The sequence below is a fragment of the Tachypleus tridentatus genome, chromosome 4 (genome assembly GCF_004210375.1).
Source record: "Tachypleus tridentatus isolate NWPU-2018 chromosome 4, ASM421037v1, whole genome shotgun sequence".
Classification (NCBI taxonomy): domain Eukaryota; kingdom Metazoa; phylum Arthropoda; class Merostomata; order Xiphosura; family Limulidae; genus Tachypleus; species Tachypleus tridentatus.
In genome coordinates, this window is record NC_134828.1 from 31,995,527 (window position 1) to 32,013,130 (window position 17,604).

Here is a 17,604-nt window from a genome sequence, read left to right on the forward strand (position 1 = left end):
CATAGTACGACACATGACACATTTTCTCTGGGCATTTAGTCTTCTCCTATTTTTCTAGCAACCATTGGAAAAGTATGAAATTAAACACAAATTGCTCACTATAAAATTATAATTTCTCTAACAACCATATTTTTTATATTCAATTTTGTGTAGTTATAGGTTATCAAGTACAAAATCAAAGTTCTACCACACCTACCTGTGACATCATCTCTTTCAGGATTTGTTAATAGTTCTCTCTTACGTTTAATTACATATTACCTGTAGTCGATAGAAAGTCAAGATTTTCATCTATCAAATGACATATCGTGTAACATGTTCTGAATGATTAACTATCAATTTCACTTGGGGTACCAACATCATTCCATAGAGAAAGTTAATAACTGGATTGAATGATTTTTTTTTTTACTCTTGTCAAATAGCTAGAAAACCAGAAAAACATTGAGGGGTAATGGAAGATGTATACTTTTTGTATGTTATTAGTCTATATTGTTTGTCATATTATTTAATCAAATAAATACTATTAAGTACATTAGTATATACTAATTAGGGTTAACTCTCTTTGACAATCAAGAGCAAGAAAACAAAAGAAGATTGGATAAGTATTTTATTTCTTGCTTTTTAAGTTTATTCTTTGTGTAGTTATAAAAGTAATTAAAATGCAAAAATATGAATCCTTTTAGATTAGTTAAGATTAGATTAAATAAAATCAACTGTTACTATGTTGAGAGAGTTGAGAAAAATATCACTTGGTGAGAAGTTATTGTATAATGTCTTATCTTTCTTTCAATAAAGAGTCTCTGATCATACAATTCTATTCATTATCAGAACAATGCAATGTCTTGACAGGTTCATACAGCACTCTGCCTTGAATGTCATTGTAATGATGTGAATGCTTTTTACCATTTGGCAAAACATGATTGTAATTAAATAAACACTGCTGGCCAAAATGTTAAGGCCAAAGAACATAAAGAAAAAACATGCATTTTGCATTTTTAGACTCAACCACTTATTTGAGTAGAGCTTTGAAAGATGAAAGTGAGTGAGTGTTTCCAAAAATGGAAAGAAGCAAGTGGAGATTAGCGTGTTTGATTCAATACATGAGCAACATCTCAGGATAGAAGGTTCTTATCTGATATTCTGCCTTATCAATACCAGTAAATTGATTTCCTAATTTGTAAGTAACTGTAGACTTAGTTTCTGTACCCTGTGACACACAATCAATATTTAGGACGTTTTTCAGGATTTACTTTTAAAGTAACAAATTATCTAATATATAATACTAAAATTTGAATTATTATCTGCAGTTTAATATCAAACTTACTGACATACATTCATAAAATAGTAACTCATTAAAATTTGAAATTTGATTCAACAAATATAAAATGTCTTGGCCCATGACCCAAGATGATAGGGTTATGCTAAATATTTTCTATGCTATTTTTTTCTCCAGCATCACTAACTAAAGTTCAGGTACTTTGAATCATGAAATCATCAATTGATAATGAACCAGAATATTTAATTATTATTTTATGGGTTTCTTTTAAAATAAAAATTGTGATAATATAAAAGTTTAAATTATAATGTACTTGTAACATGAGCAGAAAAGATTTTAATAGCAGCAGCATCTTTTTAGTCAAGTCATAACTGATAATGTGTGCAGCTATAAAAGTGAAATACATTGGGGTATTCCACCTATCAGATACAAGCCAGATGCTGATGTCAAACTATTCAGCAACTATGGAAATTCAGTTAAGGGTGAGGAGTTGAGTGCTTAACTCTTTCACTATGGACTCAGTCCCAATCTTAGGGACTTAGGACCTTGTAAAAAAACAAAAGTTACAGTGTGAACCTGACGATGACCAAAGAAGGTCGAAACGTTGTTCGCTCTTCTACGTAAAATATTTTCTCAACCCAAACGAGCCGTTTTTGCATATATATTTCTCTACAAGTGGGTTTTCTCAACATCACTGATTTTAAGTCTTTCAAATGAAAAATATCAGATTTTAAGATTTCTTAAGTAATAATTTGTTTTTGAATGTTGGTTATCTGACATGCAAAATAATTTTGATTTTAAGATACTTTTATAGATCAAAAAATGTTTTAATGTCATATACAAAAATCTTTATAAAGTCCAAATTATCATCAAGCATTTTTGTTTAGAAAAAACTATATTTCACCATTATATGTCTGTACAGGTTTTGTCAATTTGACTGACCTCACAGCCAACATAAACAAAATTTAGAATTATACTATTTTCATTCTAGAATGACTAAAGTTTATAACAAAAGCACGAATAGCTTAAATCTCATAACATTATACATTTGTACATATTTTTTTTTATTATTTAATTGACTTTTCAACTGTCTTGATTAACATTTCAGAAGTTGCAATGATGTGGCATACGTTGTACACCCATGTCTTGGTTGTGCACTAGTGGACCAGTGTTAAGTAAAATACAGTCACAATTTAGTTATAATGCATTATATAAGCATACACCGTATTACTACATACAAATAAGTTAATAAATTTCAATTGTTTTTCTTAAAACATAGAACAGTAAATAGAAAAGTATAGAAAACATTTTCTCTTCTACTTACGAGCTTTGTACTCATTTGTTGCTTGCCGTAAATTGCTAAGCCTTGTTGCGTTTTGTACAATGGAGGATGTAAAACAAATTTTTTTTTTAGATTTTATATGTATACTTTAAAATAACAAACAAATCTTAAATTACTATATCAGTACCACAGAATTCTAATTTATCAAACTTAGTAACTAAGCTGTATTTGGATCTAAAAATATGATTTTTTGAGCTTACTAATGATTTAACTTATTACTTAGAATCTAGCTTGAAAATACTTTATCATACAAATATGAAACTGAGAAAATCATTAGCTGGAAATTCTGAGCTTTTGATTGATTATATAGCTCAGGACTGACTTGATGCTCCCTTAATATGTATCAAAGGAACTACCAGAGGGAAAGCAAAAGGTAATGCTTTTTGCTGTTTCATTGTAGTGATTCCTGTGTGAATGAGTAGAACATTTCAAGTTCAATTAGGAGTGATACAACAGCACAGGCAACTCTGGTATTAGTGTTTGCTAACCAGAAATTAACTCTGTCCCCTATTGTAACTTTGAGCATTCCTTACGAAACCTTGCAAGATTTTGTTAAAATTTATATGTGTTTTGTGTACAAATACTGCCACTTTGTTTAACTATAACCTGCAATCAAACTGTTAAAATACTTTGAGAGTTAAATACTTAAAATATTTTAAGTATAAAAATATCTTTCTTCATTTTATACTTTCCATATTTCATTTGCATAATCTCTGGAATCTCTTAAAGGAATATCATTTTTTTAAGGTAAATATTTGTTGTTTTTTTTCATTTCCATTACAATATTACTGACTTGAGCTATTATCATTGATATACAATGGAATGAAATAATTAAAGTTAGAAAATAGGCAAACAAAATACCTCTTAATTTTTTGTAGGATATCTTTAAAGATTTTCCTTTTGTTAAACATATAACTTCATATCTTTTCCTTTTCATAAATGTTTAATTCTTATTGTTTTATTTATTTTTATTCATCTCCACTCAGTGACAACCCCCAAGGCATTTTACAGTGTCTACAGCAAACATGCTAAACCCTTCTGCAAAATTTTCTTGCAGTGCATAATATCGTAAGCATTGAGAATGGACACAAAGAATGATGAATTTGAAAAATGTTCAAACCTTTCACTTATGCATTTTAAAACATAAGAAATACATAATAGTAAGACCTAAATACAATTTAAACTGTATAGTAAATGATAACATCTTTAGGTAAGAAATAATAAGTGCTATAGTCAGTCAAGCAGCCGAACATGCTACTTTCAGTTACACGAATCCCATGACAACAGCTGCATGCTTATTTCCAAATAACTATTAGATTACACTATGTAACACAAATTTTGTTCCTGGAGAGTATGTGTTATTTCTTAACTGCTTATGTTGTTAAAGTAAAGAAACTGGCCATTATTCCATTCAAACTTTGCTTTTGTGACCTGGATAATGAAATTTAGAATTTAACCTATTTTTTATGTAAAAATGGGTAAATTTACACATTTTCATTTACATGTATTTATACTAAAGTTATTCAAAAATGAACACAAATATTTAGAAGTGAGTAGTTTTTTGAGATTTGTGACTGTAATGTAAATCACTTTCACGTATCAACCTACAAATATAGTCTCCCATCATGTTTTTTTATATGCTCCTTGGTAGCAGTATTCAAAATCCAGTATATCTTGGTGAAAGCTCTCACCTTGCTCCTTTGAGTGTGCTCCATGTTCTCCTTGAATTTATCAAGATGAGCATCAAGGATATAAACATTCAGGGACTCCTGCAGCCCAATTTGTCATAGTTATTTACCAGAGCCTCAACTAGTTCCACATAATCTTTAGCCTTGTGATTCCCCAAGAAGCTCCAAAGCACTGCTACAAAGCTGCCTTAAGATTTTTTTTCCTTCCTACTGTGCTTCTTGGGGAATTCTGTGCATATCAGCTTTGACCTTTGCATCAGACAGCTTAGGGAAAAAGTCTTGAAGGTACTTGAAGGGTACAGATTCCATATCAAGAATTGTGAAAAATTGTTTCATAAGACCCAATTTTATGTGCAATGGTGGGAACAACTTCTGGAGGTCCACTAGTGGCTCACACTTGACATTGTGCCTCCCCACAGAGAATTCAGTATGTTGCGACCAGTACTTCCTGTTGTAGTGTGCTGTCCCAAAGGCAAAGATAACAGAGAAACTTAGTAAAGCCTCCTTAGAGATGAAGAATGCCACCATTTTGAATTCTCCAATAACCTCCCAATCATATCATCATTCTTCAAGGCTTCTAGCAAGGTCTTGATGCTGTTGTATTGCTCTTTGAGGTGCACTGAATGAGCCAGGGGAAGAGACGTATACTTATTCTAGAAAATTCTCATAAGTTATACAACATTCTAGAAGGTTTTTGAATATTCCCTGTCAGATATTAAGCACTGAATCTACCTGGAATGCTCTGGAAAATGGATAAATTTGAAAATCTCATTACCCAGGTCACAAAAGCAAAGTTTAAAGAGAAAAATAGGTATTTTCCATTTACTTTAGGCATAAGCAATTGGAAAATAACACTTTTGTGCAGGAACAAGGAAAAGTAAAAATTTTGTTACATAGTGTTATTGTTTTATTATTAGCTCTTTCTAATGATTGTACACGTATATGTAACATTTACAAGTAAGCAACAAACCTGAATGTGGGCATGGCACCTGTCAAGGGTTGAAAAAAAATGTATGAATTAGTATCCATTTGGGAAACTTTGAAATATATGATATGTTAAAAGGTTATGCAAGTATCTTACAGTCTAGACTTAATCTACAGAACTGCCATCTTATTATTGAAGATATGGAGTGCTAAAGTAGAGAAAGTTAATAGCATGTGACAATATGTCTGAAGTTTTAAGTAGTTTAGAAAGGACTATAAATTTTGAATCATAACACACGTTGTAATGTTAATTTAATTAGCATAAATTGATAGTAAAGATGTTAAATTAAATTTTGAATGTAACCTGGTATCTCATGCTGAAAATTGTTCAAAAGGGTATCCATGGATATAGAAAAAAAACTTTATCTAACTGGTCCATACACCATGAGAGATGTCAAAAAGGTCATCCAAATTATTGACAAATCTTACTTTATATTTTACTGTGTTTAAATTTTCATTTTAAAAATTTTCTTTAGTATTTGTTTATTTTTCAAGAACCTTCTCCATTTTGATAATGCCATGATATTATGGATAAATTAGAAGTTTATACATTTCACCAAGGTGCATCCTCCTTGATCACAACCCTTCACTAATTGTTTCTTTAATGTTTGGTGATGGTAGAAAAACTAATACAGCTTTCCTATTTGAAGATAATTTGCTTTCTGATAGTTTAGTTTCTTCTGAACAAGCAGAGTGTATTCTTACTACATATTGCAGTATCCATTTTCAGATATGTGCTGATACAGTGTCAACTGAAATGATATAGAAGAATCTGCTTAACTCTCTCAACAAGGGCTCACCTGTTTTGACCAACCACATGACCTCTTTGTACTCATATAAAGTCTTTGTAGATTTGATACCACTGACTTTTAATACTGTATGTATATCAGCAAAAAAAGTGGCAGTCTTTGAGTAAACATTATCAGTCTTTTACATCCAACAAAATAAAATTTTTGTGGGGAATATTTTAAACAAACTGAAATAATATTTATTTATAAATATACCAAATTGGTTTTCATGTTAATATTAAAAATACTTTTCTTTATCTCAAAAATTTCAGATTTGATTTCTGTAATTTCTGAAACCTGAATACATTTCAAGAGTTTGTTTTCAGTACAACTTTATACTTTTTCTGCCCTTACTCCAGACAATCTGGGTCAGTTTTACTGCCCTCTTAACCACCCAAAAAAAACAAACAAATTAACCTTTGTTTCTACCTATAATTACTTCAAATTATAACATAAAGCTTATATTTGCTCTAAATAGCTTCACTCATAACAGCACACATCTATTTATAATTACATTTTATTGTTTTATTGCCCTTTAACCTTATCTACCTATTATTCACACCAATGGGAATTGTAAATCACTTGAGAAACGTGGAGGTCGCATTATGCTATTGTATTATGTTACAAGTTGATTGCATGTAAGCCTTGAGAAACATTTTTATTATATTTTTTATTTTACTTAATCTAACCTTAACTAAAGTAAAGAAGTCCTTATATTTACATTTGAGTTACTTTTATAATAATAACTAAAGAATAAAGATTATAAACAAGAAATAAACTACTTAACCAATCTACTTTTTGTTGTTGATTGTTAATGATACTTAATTCTTATTTTTTTATAATAATGTTAGTGATGAAGTAAACTTTTATTTAATTAAGTAATTCACCAAAGAACATAGAATAATAATATGCAAAAAGTATACAATTTTCCCTAACTATTACAGATTTCTCATTTTCTAACTACAGTACTGTATAAAAGTATTAGGACAAGAGAATATTTTGTCATTTTTCCCATTTTATGGGGCTAATTCTCCAATGCCATCACAGAATATAAATTTCAACATTATGGTAATGCTGTTGACAACTGAATGAGCCATGGTGAGAATACTCATTATCCTTTAGAATTTTCATATACTTGTACCAAGAGCATGACATAAGGGTTCTGATTGAATGAACATACTGATCAAATTTTTGGTCTCAAATAACTGTCATAGTACTCCATGCAGTATCTTAACTACATAGAAAGAAGCCTGCAAGAAGTTATCATATGTTACTTGTATATGCCAGAAAAAAATCAATTTAATAGCACTCCAGAAATAAACTTGATAAAAACTTTCTTTACAACTCTAAAGTTTTGTTATGCCATGGCTCAAAAAGCATAGATAATTGTCAGTTGAGCAGATAGTTTGCATGAAAGCTTTGTGTTGCTGGTTGGATACTCTGACAAATTGCTGCATACTTGAAATGCTCACCAAACATTGTTGAACACATCCTAGATTGTGAGTCCAAAACAGGTGACTTTGAAGTAAGAAAGGAAGAGGCAGAACACCTAAACTCGATGATACTGGTGTTAAGTATCTTTGTTTATGCTGCCTTCAAGACAGAAGACAGAATGCCACTGATTTCAAGCATGAGATAAACAACTATGCACCAAATGAGCTAAAAGTGTCCAGATCTATAGTGTCAAGAAAATGTGATGAGAATGGAATATTTGGTCAGGTAGCAGTTAAAAAATATTTTATTTGATCTGCAAATGTTGTCAAAGGTCTAAAATTTGCATAAAAAAAGTTCAAACACTTGACTGTTGATAATTGTAAAAGGTTGTTATGGATAGATGAGTTCAAGTTTGAAATATGTGGTTCAAAGTGTAAGTGGTACATGTGGTGCAAAAGAAAGGTGAAAGATACTTACCTCATTGTATAGTACTTACCATGAAGCATGTGGGAAGTAGTGTGATGGTTTGGGTGGTTGTGTTTCTATTCAAGATGACGGGAGATATTTGCAAACTAGATGGAATAATGGACTTGTGCAAGTGCCATCAGATACTGATATGTCATGGCATACCCAATGGTTTACATATTATTGGTAAAGGATTCTACTCCCAAGAAGATGATAATCCCTAACACTCATCCAATGCATGCAGAAATTACTTAACTAAGAAAGAAGTTACTGGAGTCATTCAAATGATAGTTCCCTCTCCCCTCTTCTCCCACACACAGAGCCCCAGTCTCAAACTTGCACTAATAGGGAAATTGACAGTTCTCCATTCATAAAACAACATTATCTAATACATCATTTGATAGATGAAAACCTTGGCTTTCTATTGGTAATAATTAATATAGTATTAAACAATAAGAGGGACCTATGACAGAGCTGTGGTAGGAGGGTCTGGTTTTCTCTTGATAAGAGAGAGGGTCTGGTTTTCTACTTGATATGACAGGTGGGTGTGGTTTTCTGCTCTGAAACCAAACAAAATGGAAGGCTTTGTAAATTATATGTCTGAGTAATAATGATTTTATAATGAGTAATTTTATGTTGGATTTCATACATACTGCAGGAATTGTAGATAAAATAAAGAATAGAAGATATCTGAAGAAAATGTGTCACACTAGGGTTATTTCTGGATTTTTTTTAAATTGACTTCAAAAGTATGAACTTTAAAACTTGTATACTGTCAAAATATGGAACATTGGATAGAATTTTATGCTATACTAATTAATATAACAAAAAGTAGATTAATAAATTTTTGAATGTAAGTTAATAAAACCTCATGACATGCACTGTAGACAGTGCCTTTCTTGATAGAGTTAAGTACTTGTAACAGATTTACTGTTGTATATTCATTTTAGTGACTACATTTGTTTTTGTATAGTTGTTTGTTTTTTTTTGCATGTGGCATATATTCTTGACTGTCAAAATTTGTTGGTTGTTTTTTCTGCTGTTCCTTTGAAACCTATCCCAACTTTCAAAGAACCCCTAAGTAGTGTGACTGTTGTTTGTATTAAGCCACAAAACTAACATTTGTGTTTAAGCAGTTTCAGGTGCTGTGTACTTTTATTATCATAATGTTAATTATATTAATTGTGTTATATGGTGTCATGATTATTGAAGTTGTATAATAATTTGATAGTTTATTGTTTGCAATGTATATGTACATATAACATCTTAGTTAAATATTGTCTAATACCAAATTTTATTTTTCTAAAGATGGAGGTGTAGCTGATTTACTGTTGTACATTTATTTTACTGCCTAAAGTGTTTTCTGTATAGTTTTTTTTTTTTTTTGCATATGATATTGTTTGTTTATTTTACTTTGCATTTTGCAAGTCCTGCCTTTTCCCAACATTTGAAGGAAGCTTTGGGGAACATGAATCAGCAATGTACTAGGTGTGTATGTAATACTAGTATTTTACAGTATTGTTGCCAAGTGAACTTTCAAGAAACTTGCATGATTTGTATGAAAGAAACTTGCCAAGAAAGATTAACATTAGCATTCAGCTACAGTCAGTGTGATATAGGCTGCAGAGGCTGTAATTGTAATTAACACCTATTAATTGGAAAAACACAGAATTGGAATGTTATAGATTTCAAATACTATAAATCATTTAACTTCAGTGAATTACATTGCACATTATTATTTCTACAAGGACATCAAATATCTTCACCAGAAGTGATCTTGTAGGGTGTAAGGCTAGCTGAAAAAAGACATCATTAGCTTAGGAGAGGAGTAACAAAATCAACCCAAAATTAATTTGCTCATTATGGACCTGGACCATTGATAAAATATTCAGTTATAGACCAGATAGAAGATTCACTATAGTTTCTAAGTTGGTAAAACTTTTGTATATAAACTATCATTTGTAATTACTATTAGTATTAACCATTATAAATTGTATTGTTTTTATATTTATAAATTAAAATATATTTGTGTTAAAGGAAATTGTGTGTATCAATCTTTTTGGCAAATATAAATTTGATACATATTAACAGTTAATTAACATCAAAATTCAAATTTATGGTTATTTATAATAGAAATACATTAACATAAGTAATGTAATAAATTAGTCTCATCTGAAATACATTATAATATGTAATATGCTGAATATGTACCCTCCTAAAAATTCTAGAAACTTCTATCGTATTATGCAGAATACACCAAAAATAAAAGGTGACAACATGGATTATGTACATTTGGAAAGTTTTTGAATATTCTGAATAATGTGGAACACTAATATATTCTAGAATATGCACATTACTCCCTACAGTATGCTAGGACATTTCAGAATAACATAGAACCTTCTATAATATTTTTTTATATTCTGAAACATTCTGGAATATGCATATTTTGTGCAAACTAAAATTTTCAACTACCTTGAGCAACCCTGATATGCTATTCAGTATGTATAAAATTTGGTGTGCACTACTTATTTGTATATTGGAATAAAATGAGGGAAAGTGGTGCACATTAGTAGTTAAAAAAAAAAAAAGACTCTCCTAATATATTTTTCCTTAAAGAAATTCTGTTCTTTTATTTTTGTTACATTTGCTGCAGTGACTTTTGCCATCTCCAACTGTTTTAAAAGTGTTTTGTCAGTGAAGCTGGCAGAATTTTCACACTATTCCAGACATTCATCCATATCTGGTAGTATACCAGGATTATTAGTTTCAATTTTAAGATTGGATGCCTACAGACGTGGGTGTTGTCTCTCTCCAAGTCATTCACAGCTTGCCTCATCTTTTCATCCATCTCTTTTGTAACTTGGGCCTGTCCATTTCTCTGGCAAACAGTACTCTCAGCCACTTTTAGTTACCACAAGTGTTATATGCTTCTTTTCTCTTATTATATTTTAAATTATTTTCTAAACATTGTTTCTAATGGGAATTAAATTTAGTCTTCAGTTGTCAAGCATATCTTTCTGTAACTGACTTCAAAGTAGAAACGTTCAGATATTTTTACTATGTTTTGGATTTTTCTACCAGAAGCTTGGTCAGCAAGAGATGGCCACCATTCTTTTCTGTTTGTTCTTTCTTTTTAACATGGGAGTGACAAATCTGTTTATTTTATATTATTTTTCATTTCCTCACATCACACTTTCTGTGGTTTTGGAATTCCTTTTGTTACTAGTCTCAGTGGAATCTTCTCTGGTGCATTTTGCTGTTTTCTACTCAACATTTGTGGTTCTCCATTACCAGGATGTTTGTGATTGTGAATAATTTTGACTTACAAATAAGTGATACTAAACAGCACAGATATAATAATTAAATTCTGTATCAAGAACCTGTACTTATATCAATTTATCTTGTAGGAGCCTCACATATTTTTAGCTACTGTTTTTGGCCTTGGCACTTTCCCAGCCACATATCTGGAGTGTTTGGGGTTGAAATAATTCAAATGTGTGTGTGTGTATATGTGTCTGTACACTACAGACACTACTACATACCTCCACATCACAGATGTGTACTTTCCACCATCATTGCATAATCTTCATGAGCAGGTGTTGTCTTTTGTGTGATGTACTTCAGTATAATCTCTCCTCATATTATATATAAAGCATATGCATTTATGTCAGTTTACCCTGTTAGGGCTCCTTACAATAGTTTACCTTTAGATTTTGTCCTGCATAACATGTATTATTATTTAATTATATTTCCCAATACCACTGTTCACACACCTCAGAACGTGTGATATGTTTGAAGATACAGGAGTATGTATTCATCTTTTAATATGCATGTTTATTTGTAAAGGAAATATTTCTTTTAACTGTTGGAAGTCACATATACCTCTATTATTCTTCAATGCACACACTCCATCCTTTCTTCTGGAGTTTATTGAAATGGTGATATTCTTTGCAAGTAGACTAAAGATGTCATATGATGGCTAATGATACTTAAACAGATGCTTTTCCACCATTCCTTGCACATCTTGTGTTTCATTGAAGGTTAAGCTTGATGTCTCCACTCCAACAGGGAGGGTTTTTGCCTGTGTTTATTATTATTTTTTTTTATATCTTAATGTTTTCATAACACTGTACTTGCATCATTGAGCCCACCTTTAGGACTTGCTTAGACCTATCTTGCTTCTCCCTTGATGTCTACTTATTTAGGTATGGACAAAGAAGAGTTACTGTCTACAGAATATGTCCTTTTATAATATATGTTGATTGCTTTTCCAAGAACCTTTCACTGCAAGAGCAGGACATAATATTCCCCTGAGCTGTTTATACAACCATACATGTCTGTATCCAATTTTTTTTCTCTTGATGTTATGCACTATTACAACTCAAAATCATCCCTGTACCTCTGTCAACAAGAGCACGATGGATGAATAGATAACTGTTGAGAATAATGTTATTGTTTTTTTCCAAATATACTTTAGATTTTTTTTATAAGACTAGTCTGCTCCTTTTGATTTTTCTGGATTCCAGTTAAAAAAAAATGTTTTGCTTAATTGACTCTCTTACAGTTATGCTTGGCAGCAGTTTGTGTAGTCTAGATGTCTTTTATTCCTGCTGTAGTTGTAGTTCTTCAGCTCCCACCTCCTTTATATTATGGGTCTTCTAGCTTTTAGTAAATTATAGGTAAGTCTGTCTGCTTTGAATATTACATAGCTAGAACTAAAATTAATATTAGACAGGCACTTACAGAGCTTTGCAAAAATACTAACCCTCTGCAAAGTTTCAACATTTTATTGCTGTTTGAACTTGCAAACATGAAGCTATCAAATAGAACTCTAGAATCTACACAATTTTCCCCAATTTGAGAATGCTATAATTTAAGTAAGTTAGATTTTTTAAGAAAATTAGAATGTTCTCAACTGCATTAGTGGTCAGTCCGTTTGCTGCAGCTACCCTAAATCACTTCAAATGCTTCAAGATCAGTTTGGTAGGCCACAGAATTAGTGTAATGGTCTCTGTCTGTGTGTAATCAATGTGGTTTAATTTTACTTTATAGTAAATACATCTGTTCAACCACAACTCAAGAAGAAATATGACAAACCAACCATGAAGACCAAAGAGCTTTCCAAACAAGTCAGGCATAAAGTGTTAGAAAAGCACAGATCAAGAGAAGATTGCAAGAAAATTTCAAAGTCAATGATTATCTCTTTGAATATGGTGAAGTCCATCATTAAGGAGTGGAATGTGATTTGTTCATCCAAGATCAGATTGCCCTTCCAAACTAAGCAGCTGAGCAAGCAGTAGACTGGTCAGGGATATCAGCAATGTCTCTGAAAGAGTTGCAGAGTTCCTTGTCTTAGATGGGAGTTGGTGTTCATACATCAGCAGTATCCTGGTCTGTACACAAAGCTGGCATGTATGAGACCATAGCAAGAAAAGAGCCATTACTGAAGAATAATCATCTTAAGTCTCATATGGAGTTTGGAACAGATCATATAAATGATAGTGCAGACATGTAGTAGATGGTTTAGTTATCAGAGGAAACACAAATTATGCTATTTAGTCTAAATTCAAAGAGTTACATCTGTCACAAACTCAACACAGCACATTGCCCAGTCAACACCATCCTATCTATTAATAATGGGGATGATGATTCTTAGCAGGAATTGGGTAGCTTGTTAGAATTAAGAGAAAAATGGATGGTATAAAATATAGCTGAATCCTATAGGCTTAAACTTGCTTACGTCTGCCAAGAATCTGAAGCTAGGTCAAAAATTCTCTTTTCAGCAGTATAATGACCTGAAGCACAAGTCTAAAGTCACACTGGAGTGGTTTCAAAAGAAGAAAGTGAATATCTTGGAGTGGCCCAGTCAGTGCTAACTCGAATCCACTAGAAAGTTTATAGCAAGATTTGAAGATTGTAGTCCATCAACAATCCCCAATGAACTTCTCGGAATTTGAGCAAGTTTGACAGGAAGTATGGGCAAAGATTACAACATCCCATTATGCAAAGCTGGTGGTGATCTATTCAAAAAGACTCGCAGCAGTAATTGCCGCTAAAGGTGGCTTCTACCAGGGTCCAACTTAAGGGGCTCAATACTTATGTAATCAACACATTTAAGTGTATATACTCTTTTTGCAAGGTTTGCTGACTTACAACATTTTTCACACACAACAGTATTAGGTTGATCATAAAGCGTTTTGAATAAAAACAAAGTTCATTAAAAAATTGTTTACATTATTTTCATTTCATCAAAATCTGACATTATTGGTTGGGGGTGAAGACTTTTACAATGCACTGTACACTTAAGATGTATTAATTATTGTGTTTCCACAACAATATTATCTTTATGACAGCAACTTTCAAATGCATTTTACTTTTGGCAGGAAAGCAGAGTTTACATAAGATCCACTCGCACATGCACAGGGAAGATTAGAGAGTAGAATATGGGTATGTGACATGTTCACTGCTGGCCAAAATGTTAAGGCCAATGAACATAAAGAAAAAATATGCATTTTGCATTGTTAGACTCAACCACTTATTTGAGTAGAACTTCAAAAGATGAAAATTAGAAAAGGGAAAATAAAAATGAACTTTATTAGTATTTAAAAGAGAAAATATGAACACTATGAAATTAGCCTAAATACCAGCTGGTCAAAAGTTTAAGACCATACTGATTGTCTTAAATACCATACGTAAGTACCATTACGTCAAAAGTTTAAGACCATACTGAAACGAAGCGTTAATCGGTAAACACGTAACGAATTTTAGTCGTTTGTGTTCAAGCAGTAGCATTGTCAACATCTCCTGTGTTACATTGGGTAAAAACATGGCAAAGGCTAAAAAGTTGACAGAGTTTGAACGTAGTAGAATTGTCGAGCTGCAAAAACAAGGTCTCTCTCAACGTGCCATCGCTGGTGAGATTGGGCATAGTAAGACTGCAATTGCAAATTTCTTAAAAGACCCTGAGGGATAAGGAACGAGAATTTCAATTGGTCGGCCCAAGAAAATTTCGCCAGCGATGAGAAGAAGGATTTGATAGGTTGTCCGGCAAGACACCAGTTGATCGTCGAACCAGATTAAGGCTCTTAAGGACGCAGAATGCAACTCAAGAACAATAAGACGGCATCTACGAGAGATAGGCTTTAAAAACCGTACGCGTTTTCAAAGGCCACACCATGAAACAGCTAGTTTAACTTTGCTGAGAAGTACCAAACATGGGACGTAGAAAAGTGGAAGAAGGTTTTGTTCTCTAATGAGAAAACATTTGAAGATCAGCGTCATCCGAAAAACGTGCAAGAGTTGGAGGCCTTCTGTGAAGACGAATGGAAGAAAATAGCAGTCATGTACTGTCAAACGGTCATGGAGGGCTATGAGGAGAAATTGCGCCAAGTAGTTCACCTGAAAGGCTACACAACTGACCATTAAAGTAGACGTACGAACGCTTTCTGCCCCTTCTATGTTTGGTTATTTGTTTATAAACAGTTTATTTGTCGTTCAATTTATATAAAAATTTATGTAGATGTGTGTTAGTATAATATTTATATTATATTTTACTCTCATTATCCTAACTGTGATACTCTTTAAATCATGAGAAAAAAACTACTCACGACGCAGGGGTACGAACACTTTTTGTCGTAACTGTAAGATTTAAAGCAAAAACATACATAAAATATTTTCTTGCATTGATTGCTAATGATATAAAGATACCATAAAAGAAAATTTAGTAAAACGTTTCAAGTTTCGACAACATAGCAATAAATGTATCGGATACAAAATGTTTACAGTATTATACAGACAAACAATCACATTGGAAAATAAATATTAAGACAGTATGTAAACATAATTTGTTACTGTATTCTGAAAGATATTGTATCATCTAGAACTTAATGAAAATTTTCTCAACCATATATCACAATTATATAAAGATACAAATATTGTTCTTTCTTCAAGTTACAGAAATATTAATTACGTTAAATATCGCAATATTTTTGTATCTATTCGTGTTCTTAGAATGGGGGTTCCTTAATGTACTTGAATGAAAATGTTAAATAATTTCATTGACAACTGTACCTCGTTTAATATATCAGTGATTTTAAAACATTCATTCACTTTGTAATGAAAGACTTAGAAAATTACTCATACATGAATTGTTGTCTATTTTTCGCACATTTTAAACGTACTCTTTTAGAAAATAGTGCAAAACAAGTGGATATAATAAACATAGTGTTTTTTAACAGCTATAAAAGAACGAAAAAGTTAAATGTTTTAAATTATACCATAAGAATCTCGATATAAAATATAAAATAAAACAAATATTAGTGGTTTTAACACAATTTCTATGTTTTTCTAATTTTGTTTAGTTTAGTGTTGATATATAAATATCTGTTTTAAAACTCACAGACTAAAATAATCATGTTTATACGTTTTTGTGATATATTTTACACTTTAGAATAATTATTCTTATTAAGCTTACAGATTATACTAAGATTAATACTATATTTAGTTAAAATAATTTACTACTTAAAATTTTCTCTTTTTTTTCTTTACATACAAATGAATATTTAAATAATATGATCTGTGTTCGAGAACTATTTTCAAATATTGATTTAAATACCTTTGTTCCTTCACGTGGAAGTGATGTCCATCACTTGTGAATTACGACATCCTTTTATCAGATCAAAAATGAAAGATAACTACAAGTATATGGAAGTTGCTCAGTTTGTAAAGCTCTATAACAAGCAATATAACTTTTGTTATTTTTAAAACAGCAATGACAAATTCACTTTACTAACTTGTGTATTGGGAGAACGCTTGGATCAGTTGATCGGTCCTCCTCACCCAATATACTCGCTTACTGTAGAAGTTGTTACACACGGATGATAAGCTCCAATGTTGAGGGTAGATTTGAATGTCGGGTTAGACTCTGAAACTTCCAAACCAGAATTTTTAAGCATTTTAAGGTATATGTTTTCTCGTCTAGAAATAAATACTTACCATAAACCTATGATAATCGAATATTTTCTGTTCTTGCAGTCTATTACAGACTGTAATCTGTGTTTTCACAGATTGTGAAAATTCACTTTCTTCTCTGTATGGCAACAGTTTAATTATTAATTAGTAAATTTGTTATTATAAATAAGATGCTAATTATTAACTTGTTTTTATTCTGTGTTTTCGCTGCGAGTTTGATGTCATATTGTTTACTAAATATATTTTCACTTGAAAGTGTTTATTGCTTTGTTATAGCGTGTTCATAAGTTTATTTGTTTTATTCTGTTACTAAAAACATATTCGGCAAACATTATACACATTTTTACGCTAAGTTTAGTGTAATTTGTCCAGATCACGGTGAAATGCGCTGAAGTTTTGTTACGGAATGTTTTGGACATTCATAAGGAAAACTATACTTACTGAAGTTTCTTCCTCATTAACTCTCACGTTAATTGATATGCTATAATTACTTTACTCTTTTAAATTAACGAGTTGGTTGTATTGAGTTTGTTTTTTTTCCTTATGAAGTCCAACATTGTAAAGATCCTACCAATCACTGGGTGTAACCACTATTTTTTATAATATACTCAATGAATAAGAACTTTTGTTAATGGGATTAATAGTATTGTTGATATTATT

General features: G+C 31.4%; 1 protein-coding gene across 6 annotated transcripts in view; it reads left to right on the forward strand.

Annotated features, from left to right (window-relative positions):
* LOC143248810 (uncharacterized) overlaps nucleotides 1-16,237 on the forward strand; it is a 33,001-nt gene extending 16,764 nt beyond the window's left edge. For 4 of the 6 annotated variants that reach the window (XR_013027208.1, XM_076497581.1, XM_076497582.1 and 1 more), the window contains one exon: nucleotides 9,403-9,954. Coding sequence is in view for 5 of the 6 variants with exons in the window: in XM_076497581.1 (XP_076353696.1) it covers nucleotides 9,403-9,619 (217 nt within the window). In the remaining variant the exon portion in view is untranslated. Of the gene's footprint in view, nucleotides 1-9,402; nucleotides 9,955-13,026 lie in introns of those variants that run through there. The other 2 variants (XM_076497585.1, XM_076497584.1) reach the window with 2 other exon arrangements.
* The last annotated feature ends 1,367 nt before the right edge of the window (nucleotides 16,238-17,604 follow it).